The sequence below is a fragment of the Cavia porcellus genome, unplaced genomic scaffold, assembly GCF_034190915.1.
Source record: "Cavia porcellus strain 051 isolate PalLab524CR breed Dunkin Hartley unplaced genomic scaffold, mCavPor4.1 scaffold_15, whole genome shotgun sequence".
In the NCBI taxonomy this organism is placed as follows: Eukaryota; Metazoa; Chordata; class Mammalia; order Rodentia; family Caviidae; genus Cavia; species Cavia porcellus.
This window is the reverse complement of record NW_026947498.1, coordinates 4,454,394-4,464,653: the sequence shown is the minus strand read 5'-3', so window position 1 is coordinate 4,464,653 and position 10,260 is coordinate 4,454,394. Positions and strand designations below refer to the sequence as shown.

The 10,260-nt window shown below is 45.9% G+C and overlaps 1 protein-coding gene across 1 annotated transcript; it reads right to left on the bottom strand.

Annotated features, from left to right (window-relative positions):
* Positions 1 to 6,041: 6,041 nt before the first annotated feature.
* Positions 6,042 to 9,180, bottom strand: LOC134470420 (carbonyl reductase [NADPH] 1). Its single transcript, XM_063224465.1, has 3 exons — positions 8,799 to 9,180; positions 7,998 to 8,105; positions 6,042 to 6,847 (listed from the first exon to the last, which is right to left on the bottom strand). The coding sequence occupies exons 1-3, from the start codon at positions 9,085 to 9,087 to the stop codon at positions 6,423 to 6,425; spliced, it is 822 nt and encodes a 273-aa protein (XP_063080535.1). The 5' UTR covers positions 9,088 to 9,180; the 3' UTR covers positions 6,042 to 6,422.
* Between the last annotated feature and the right edge of the window lie 1,080 nt (positions 9,181 to 10,260).

Sequence of the window (10,260 nt, the reverse complement as noted above, 5' to 3'; positions counted from 1 at the left end):
TTAGCACGCCCATGGGTGTGCATAGTTCTGTGTGTGGATGATGGATTTACTGAGGAGGTAAGACCCACCCTCGGCATGGGTGGCACCAACCAATAGGCTTGTAGCCTGAATGCAATAAAAAGGGAAAGAAGAAGGAAGACGCACTGCTTCCTGCCTGCCGCATCATAAATACTGTTTTCCCATGCAGTGTCCCTCTGGCCATGTTGCCCTTCTTTGGAGCCAGCTGACTGGGCTGAAACTGATACAGGAAATGATATCAGGAACTCCAAACATGACAGTAGGGAAATATTGTAACTTCCAACCTGTCAGGTTTCTGATACACTGAGTTCATGTTCTATAAAGTCAAAGAATGAATTCTAGGAACAGTGGAGCTTAAGAACAGGAAATATTTATTGAGGGATAGAAAGCTCCTGCCAGAGAGGAACAGGGTTGGGGGGACACTTGGAAAGTGAGTCATCTGAGGACCCCACTTCTCAGGGGAAGTTTCACAGGGCACAGCCGTGCCATTGCCTAGGGTAACAGCATAGGTCGTACAGCTGGGATCAACCACAGGATTCTAAGTGTAGCCTCTTAGGTAATATTGATCCAGTGGGAAAGCAAGTCATGCAGTGAGTGTGCGTGGAAAGAGTAAAGAACTTCACTGGTAGGTGATGGCTCTGGAAGTCTCAGTTGCCCATGCAGGTGACTGGTGCCCATCTAGACGTCACTGGGTCAGCTGTTCTGACCTCTCTCCTGCCTTGGGGTCCTTTTGTTGTTCTCTTGAGGCCTGGCCTCCAGTTGATGGGTTATAAAGTGTTTTCACCTTCTGTCTTCACTCTCTTTGAGGGCCCAGCCCTACCTGCCTGTAATATTCCGATCTAACTTGGCTGTCTATAATAAAACCTTCCTAACTGAGAGCTACAATGAACCTTTCCTCCTTTAACTTGTGGGTGTCCAGCATTTCATCCCAGCAATGAGAAAGTAACCAGGACTCTCAATAATAAAAACATAATCTAACTTTAAAATGGGCAAAGGGCTTGAACAGACATTTCTCTAGAAATGATATCTAGATGATCAGTACCCTCATGAAAGGCTCCCAACACTAATCACTACGGGAATGATAATTAACATGCTCCAGTTTCCAGCCCCAAACAGAACCCTTTCCTCCCTTGTAATTGTGGGACCAACATCAAGACTTCATCAAGCAGGGAAAGTGGGTTTCTTCTTATCCAGAAAATAGGAGAAGCGGGGGAATAAAAGTCACAAATCAGCTTCTTAATCTTATCAAAAGTTGAGTGTCTTTTTCAGGTTAAGGAGGGGAATGTGAACTGTCTAGTCTTTAACAGAATGACAGTTACCAGAAGGGGTTGCCTTTCTAAGGATTTGAGAGGACTGTTCACCTGGTAACAGAATAACAATGAGATTTTACTCCATACACCTTAGAATGTCTACAGTTAAAATGACAGGCGAAAAGAAGAGCAGGTGACAATGTGGAGAAATTAGATCCTGCATACATTCATTGCTGGTGGGGAATTAGAATGGGAAACAACCTAGCAGCCCCTCAGATAGTTAGACATAGAGTACATGTCTAAGAAACGTATAAACATGTTCACACCCAACATGTGCATACATGTTTGCTCAAGTAGCATTATTTATAGCAGCCAAAAAGGAGAAATAACTCAGTGTCCACCAAATGATAGATAAGCGCAATGTGACATAATCATATTAGAAGATATTCAGCCATAAAAAGAAACACACTCACGGCAAGTTGTTTTCTATGTCCTGGAATTCACAAACTGTTTTCTTTTCTTTCTTTCTTTTTTTCAAATCCATTTTATTTCAAGGAGAAAAGAAGAAAAAAAAAACCTAAGAATTTCAAAACATATCAATCAGGGATCACAAATTATGAAAGGAGGCTTTCTCTCTGTCCAACAAGACCTCCCCTCAAATGCCAAAGCATGATAAAATATATGAAATTTGAAACTGATTAATACCCCACTTTTGGGCATGGGTGTGGCTCAGCATAATCTTTTACAGGGCACGAGGCCCTGGGTTAAGTCCCTAACACCAAACATACACATGTGGTGGATTATATGTACACATACCTTAGGGACTGCCCTGAGTGTATCTTTGCTATTTTAACCAACCAACCAGTCCAGAGCCCATGCCTCACTGCTTGCTTTATCAAACTCTACACACAAAGTAAAAATGATTCCTGCCATCAGTCACCCCAGAGCCAGTGCGGAGCCACGTGGAACACCCCTGAATCTCAGCCCTGACCAGACTCGCTCCAACACTCCCACTTTAAACTTGTTCAAACTTGCACTGCCCTATCTCATACTCCTTCCAGCAGAACCCAGGAGAAAAGCTCTGGGCAGTTGCTGATACTTCTTGTCACATAAGGAATAATGGACAGGTACTGTAGACTCTGGTGAGAATGTTACAGGCAGCTGAGCTAGTTAGAAATATTATAGGCAGTCAGACAGGGCTCGGTCCTCAAAGAAGCTGGCACAGAGAACCAGATGTCTGGTGACTTTGAGGGGGACCCACACCTCTTGCTGTGCGCCAGATCTCAAAATAGAAATCAAAACAAATGCAACCACACCCTTAAGTATAAGCCTTAGGGATTAGGTATGGATCACCTTGAGAAGCCAGGAGTCACCATCCCAGCCCCCTATGTGACTTGCTTCCCCAGTTGTCCCTGATTTGGTCAATTTTACCTGAACAAGTAAATTTACTGGTTGACCATAGCTCTGTCCCACGTCATGCTGGTCTACCTCTGAGTTCCCAGTTTTCCCCCACTTCAGACCCACCTCACCTCATGATTTTACTCTAGAAAAGTCTTTAGAAAAGACAGAGTCCCTGGCAACCCACTCAAGATCCCTTCTGTCTCTCTCAGACAGAAGCTTACTTTCTCTCAATAAATATTTCTGCTCTTAATCTGTTCTTACAATTCATTCTTTGATTTCAGAGAACATGAGCTCATACCAGACATGTAATAGGTCAGGAATTTCGTTTCCCTTTATCAAGAAGAATTGATGAATTGGGTGACTCAGTTAAAAGGAGTAGATTCTTCATTCTGCCTCATTCTGTGAATACTTTAGTTGGTTTGTTTTGTGGGGACCCTGGCAAAGGGGCATACCTTGAACTCTTGGTACTGTACTATCCCTGTTAGTCATTGTAGTCTCCCTGGTACTTTATATTAGCTCCAAAAGAATTACATGTTCACAAAGGACCATGTAGACCATGCTAAACTGTTTCTCTGTAGCTGCAATGATAGAAACTCCAAACCCCCCACAACTCTAAGGATAATATGGAAAGCTTATTGAGACTGGAAGTCCAGAATGTCTGGAAATCCTGGGAGGGATGATAGTGTCCCAAATAAAGAGCATTAAAAAAGTAGGGGGAACAATTACATAAAATTTACAGGAGGTCATCACTATGGGCTGAAACAATTAATTGGCATTGGCCCCCCAAAAAGCAAAGTGGTTTGGAGTCATTCATGCTAAAGTTGCATATTTTAAGCCAAAATTAATTGTATATTTGAGGAGGAGGAGGAGAGGGATATAGAGGAATGGACTTACTAGCCTCAAGTGCTGCCCCCAACATTAGTGCTAGGAATTGAACCCAGAGCCTTGAACCTGCTAGGCAAATTCTCTATCACTAAGCAATACCCCTAGGCTGGCAGGTGACTATCTACTTCTTCCCCAAAGGAGTAATTGCGGTGTATCCATAAAACAAATCTCCCCTGGAAGGGAACTCCCAGAGGTGTGTCAAGGTGCCTGTGGGCAATTAAACTTCTCCACCCACTTTCTTCTGTATAGCTCCAGTGAGTTGTATCTGAGCAGCTGTGATTAGAGCTTGAGATGGGAGAGTTGCCTAGTCATCCTGGGTCAGGATTTTCCTATGGGAGCTGGCCCAGCTTCCTGTGTTTCTGACCTCCCAATGCTATCTGCTCTACTGTCAATAGGTGAGGTGCTGTGCGTACTTATGCCCTGACCTGTCTCTTCTCTTCCAGATTATATGAAACTTCCTATAAAAATACAAAGCTATTGAAGTTTTCCAGTTTTTCTTGGAGCAGCACACTATCTTTCAAAAAATTTTGCATGAATCACCTAAATTGTTCAATCCATTGTCATATTAACTGTAATACGCCATAAAACTGGTTGTGAAATTTTAGCATATGTAACAGTGCCATCTCTCTCATTCCTGATACTGGGAATTTGTGTATATTTTGTTGCTTGATGTGTCTGTTACTGGAGCACTGGGGTTGTGTCTCATGGTGATCAAGAATGAAATCACAGAGGTAGAGTGCCAGAAAACTCAATTAAAAGATAAAAAGGCAAGGAGGTAGAACTCCTACCAGCCAGGTGAGGGTCCTGAGCAGGGTATGAGGGGCACTGATGAGGGGTTTCTGAGTGGTGTACGAGGGAACTGAGGCTACTGTGCAAGCAATATGATCCCTTGCCCACCGATCTGTTCAGTGCCATGCAGGGTGGTGCAGCCATGAGCCAGCGGCCTGCCCGATCATGCTCTGGGAAGGTCTCAGCCAGTCAGGGGCAGCTGGCAAATGTTTCTGTAGGATCCCTGAGGGTGGTGACTCAGCAGACTTGAGTTTAGGATTCCTGACTTCATTTTGGGGCCTCTGTCCTTACTGCCTGATAGAATGCTAACTCTTGTTTCATTACCTCCTGTCTCATCTGGGGGCATTGTATTTTCCCATGGCACCGACTGTTATCAGCACAGTATGCGTTTGTGATATGTAACAAATGCATTCATCACAGGGAGTTGGTAGTGTGGCATCTGATCCTTTCTACTTCCTCCTCTCCTCCCTCCTGTCTTCTGCTATCCTTGGTTCTCCTTCCCATCTCTTTATCTTTTCTTCAGGTTCCTTTCTTAGGTGTATTTTGGGCTTCACTCGCTCTCACTGTACTATCTTACTGCAGAATCTAGATGGAGAAGTGGATTCTTTAGTTGACCTGGGGACAGTTCAGCTTGCTATTGCTTAGGGTTTCTAAATGAATTCCTCTGCAATTGAACTTACTACATATGTGTGACTTAAATCCTTCTGGGACACTTTTCAAAGCACAGATGTAAAAAGCTGCAAAGGAGGGAAAGGGAATGCAGGACCTTAAGAACAAAATGTGCGGACGAGGCATTTCATGGCTTAAGAAGCCAGGCCCTTCCCACCTTTTTTTTTTTCTTTTTGCTCAGGTCTTAGATCAAACCCAGGATGTCACACATGTTGAGCAAGCATTCTTACCATAACCTCAGTGAACTATAACCTCACTGCCTTCCCATGTCTTCAAAGTCTCCAAGCTGGACTCATGCCTGAAATCCCAGTTCTCTGGAACTCTCTGAGGCAGGAGGATAGTAAGTTCAAGATCAGCCCGGAAAACTTAGTGAGACCCTATCTAAAAATAAAAATGAAAAACAAACAGGGCTGGGGATACAGCTCAGTGTGAAGGCCCTGGGTTTAATCCCTAGCATTGCCAAAAACAAAACAAACTTTCAACCAACAAAAAACTGGGGGAAAAAACGGTCACCCATGCATTTACAATGCTTTGTAATTCTGAACACCGTGTTCCTACATTTAGCTGAATCATGTTAACACTGCAGACCTTGTAAAACTTCATTCACACCGAGGTGGCCAAACAATTGTTCTTTCATCTGGAAGCCATAAATGGCCAAGTGTTCCCCATAAGCACTACTCACATGTCACATGCTACCTTTGTTTTCCACAATGACTGAGGCTTGCAAAGAAACCAGGCAGCTGTCTTTGCCTCCACGGTGTTGTTTACCATGGAGAGGCTGATGAACTCGAGTCCACAGCCCACAGCCAACTCTGCTCCTGGGTGCCATGTGTGTTTGCTTTCCTGTCACACCACGCAGCCCTGAGTCCCAGGAACAGGGTGTGTGGCCTGCAGCGCTGAAAATGCGCTGTCTGCAGCCACCCCAGTTTATTGACCCCGGATCTACAGTCTCTCCTCTTGACCTCATTTCATGCTAAAACCTCTGAGACGGAGCTGGTTCGGCATAATAACAATCTGCAGAAACGGACATTCATAAAGAGCCATTTATTCAGAAATTATTTTATTCATATTTTTAGCTTTTCTTTTGGTAAGTCAAAGAGGGTGTCAGAAGCCATTAAAGAATTAGCATCGTGATTTCCTACTGTTTATTTTTTTCTGTAAATCTGTATAACTTGTACCCTTTCTCTGCTTTTTTTCTTTTTCTCCTTAAATAAAATTTAAAAAAAAAAAAAAAAGAAGAATTAGCATCCTCTTGGTGCATAGCCTATTCCACTAGGTTAGTGCTGAATATCTGAGTGAGATGGTTTGTTGTTGCTGTTAAATAGGACAACATAAATGTCTTTTCTGTCCTATCAGCTATGGGATGAAACAGCAACCATGTGTGGAGGTGTGAGGTGAGCTCACCACTGCTCAACTCTTTTCCTGAACGAACTGTCCGTGTGGCCCATCGGCATCAGTGGGCAGAAGGGCCAAGTACACAGGGGTCTCAGCTCCTTCTTCCGGGCTTTTGGTGGCCTTGGGCCCCGCCATGTCAGTTCTCACCCACCCTGGACAGCAGGCATTCAGCAGGACCTTGTCCCCTCTCCTTTCCTCACTCAGTTTCCGGGCGTGGATTCGGGACAGAACCGTGACGCCGATCTTGGACACCCCATAGGCAGTGTTGGGCCAGCCTTCCTTCTCATGCACTTTATTCTTTGTGTCTTCCACGAACTTGTTCATGAGCCCCACCAGCTCCTCCTCGGTGATGGTCTCACTTCGAAACTTCTGCTGCAGCTCTGGGCTGCAGCGTTTAAGGGCCGAGAGACTCACCATGCTAGACACGTTCACGACTCTGCCTGGAATACATCACAAGGTCTTGGGTAGAGATGTGTGCACAAGAATAGTGGGAGTTCTGCTGTGATTTTAGAGCACAAGTTTCCATCTGGGAATCATTAGCAGTTTGAAATGTACAAAGCATACACATAGATGGTATGGGGTGTGTGAAGAACTCCATCCCTGCCTTCAGGGTTGGTGCAGGTAAGAGCATCAGCTGACACTGGAAAGAGCTGCTGTCTGAGATCCTTAATGAACTGAAACTTAGAAGCAGAAGCACGTTCTGTGAGGATAGGACCAGAAGCAAGAGAAGAGCTCAGAGTAAGCTGTACAAGTAATTGCCGAAATTTAAAATACATTCAATTTTTCTAAAAAGCACTGCTTGTTACTGTTGGCATATTTTTAACAAGTGGTAGTTCAACTGTTTGCCAAATATGTAGCGTGTTAAGAGCAGTTCACGAGGTAAGAAACATGACAGTTTTATATGCAGTAAATGGAGCATATTCATGGCAAGTTACAGTTGGCCTAGAGACAGGCAGGGCCCAATTGTGATCTGCACGAACCATGCTAAGGGCTTGATTTTTGGTGGAGAGTAATCAGGTAGAATCCAGCATTCTGGGAAAGGAAGCGACTCAAGAAGAGAAGCCTCTTAGGAGGGTCTGCAGTAATACAGTCTGGGGCTGGGACACACTAGCCAGGGACAATCTTAGCACCTGGTTAGCTGCTATGAGGGCACAGGGCATGACTGCCAGGATGCTGGTGAGTGGCCCAGAGGATTGAGGCAAAAAGACCAGCATGTTGGGGAAAATGTCTGTTTTAGATTGAGGGCCATCAGGAAGAGATGCAGAGGAAGAAAGACAAAAACAGGTGTAGCAGTGTACTAGGCAGAAGACAGATTTCATGCTGATGGTTGTCGAGGAAGCTCAACAAGATCACACAGCAGACAGGAGATTAGGAACCTCAAGGGCCTCTAAAATGTGAGAGGCCCGGAAAACATAAGGAGCTGATGTGTGGAGACCTTTGAAGCAACACCTGAAGGATCAGATAGAGGCACGGTGCAAAGAGCAGGGGGGCAGAGTGCACCAGCACCAAAGAGGAACCCGGGACAAAGGAGGCCAGCTACACCTGCAGGTGGAGCCCAAGCAGCAGAGGGCAGGTCACCATCAGACTCACCTTGGGGTCTTATTAGAGGAAGCAGCTCCGTGCTGACATCCCGGGTACCAAAGAAGTTTGTTTTCATTGTTACTTCTGCTTGAATATGAAAAGGTGTGGGATCTGCCACTTTTAAGAGAGAAGGTGAACAAGAATCAGTAAGCAGTAGCCACAAGGTGGAATTTTACAGAACTAGAAAAGGACATCCAAGAAAAAAAAATCTGTTATCTAGTGACCATCTTGTCCCAATGTCAATTTTATAACTTGATAATACCCTATTATTTTTCATATGGCAGGGCTGGGGGAGGGTGTGTGAAGACATCTGATCCATAGCAGAATCTTGGTGTTTCTTTATTTTACAAAGAAGTTAAGCCAGATGTGTTGGCACAGGCCTGTAATTTCAGCACTCAGGAGGCTGAGGCAGGAGGATCTTTGCGAGTTTGAAACCAGTCTGGGCTACAAAGTGAGCTCAAGGGCAGCCTGAACTGCATGCATATCGAGACTGCCTCAAAAGACAAAACAAAACAACAAAAACAAACAATAAAACGAGTTAAGCATCTACCCAACTGCCCCAACCTCTAGTTACAGATAGAGTGTAAAAGGAAAACTTAGGAAAGACCCTCAAGAGCCTGAGCCACGCAAACACAAGGCCCATCAGCTAGCACTCCCTCCCCGCCACCCTCAGCTTCACAGCCGCTGAGGGCTCTGCTCCTGTTGCAGCCTCCTGCCTCTCTTGCTCCTTCTAGGGATCCTGTTCTGCACTCCACAAGCCAGAGGGGCGCCTCCCCCGCGCGCACCACAGAGACAGCGCCAACTCCTTACTCTTGAAGGCGATGCCCGCGTTGTTGACCAGCACGTCGAGTCCCCCATACTCCTTGCGCAGGAAGTCGCGCAGGGCGCGGATGCTCTGTAGGTCGTCGATGTCCAGCTGGTGGAAGCGCGGGCTCAGCCCCTCGGCCTGCAGCTGCTGCACCGCCGCCCGGCCCCGCGCTTCGTCCCGCGCCGTGAGCACCACGTCTCCTGGGAACCGCCGGCAGAGCTCGCGGGTGATGGCGAAGCCGATGCCCTTGTTGCCTCCGGTCACCAGCGCCACGCGGGTGCAGGCCGACATCGCTGGGTGCGCAGCAAAGAAAACTCGCGGACGGTGGAGCGAACTGCGGGGCGAGCAGCAGCCGGAAACCGCACGCAGCCAATGGTCTTTACTATGGAGGCGCGCTGTCCCCGCCCCGCGCAGCGCGCAGGCGCAGACACACCCGCGGCCACGGCAGGGCGTGGTTTCGAGGACTTCCCAGGAACTGCAAAGAAAGTTTTTGGAGGGAGGACTCACAGCCCTGAGCCACAGGCTTTGGTGTTTCTGAAGACTGCCATTTGTCTTTATTGGTGTGTGTTTAATGTGTGGTGATCCACTTACCAGCGCATTAATTTACAAGGAAAGAACCATAGTTTTTCAGTTCCCTCTGCTCATGCAGCCTGTTGCTAGCTAGGGAGTTAAACCTGCCATTTAACCTCAATTTATATCAACCCGTGGACACTCATTTCTCATACTTCATAGTTCCTTTCCATTTGCAAACTTCAGTACAGTGTCACATTTAAATTCTGAAAACAACCCACTTGTCCTGTCTTGGGTCCTCATTTGTGTGTGTGCGTATTTAGTTCTATGTCACTGTATCACACTGCAAATTGCATATGCACCACAGATAATGCACAGAGCATCAGCTCTTGCTGCTCTTTGATAAACTCATGTCCTGCTCCTCGACCAACCGTATCTTCCCCAGGCATCTGTTCACCATTTCTACTCTTTGGTTTGCCTGAAATGTTACCTAGATGAAATCATATGATCTGTAAGCTTTTGGGGTTACCTTCTTCACTTAGGATGACTCAGTGGTTTTGCGTTTTCTCCCTTATCCCAGGGTACAGTCAGTCACTGGTCTCTGCACACCACTAGCTACTTCCTTCTGTACCTGGGGTGAGCCTGCGTTAGAAGGGCTTGGTTGGGATCAGGTTCACTGAGAGATGACTCAGTTTTTCAGTGAACTTTGAGCATGTGAGGGTCCTGGTATTTAAAAAGGCAAACTGTAAAAACAGTGCGAACTATGATTTTCAGATTGATTATCTTTCTAGTTCTTGTACCAAAACAGGAATTGACAAGTGAACAGGCTGCATGCTTCAGAAAATACAGTAAGGTGGTGCTCCTAAGGTGCAGTTTTGTCCACTGCACCTTATACGAAGGGCTGCGATGCATTTTGCAAAACAAAGTTTATTTTGAAGGGTTTGGAGTGTAAGA

Coding starts and splice junctions, on each gene's coding strand:
- LOC134470420 (XM_063224465.1), bottom strand. CDS start 9,087: ATGTCGGCCTGCACCCGCGTGGCGCTGGTGACCGGAGGCAACAAGGGC. Junction 8,106..8,798: donor CGCGGGCATCGCCTTCAAGA/GTAAGGAGTTGG, acceptor CTCTCTTAAAAG/TGGCAGATCCCACACCTTTT. Junction 6,848..7,997: donor TCCTCTAATAAGACCCCAAG/GTGAGTCTGATG, acceptor GATGTATTCCAG/GCAGAGTCGTGAACGTGTCT.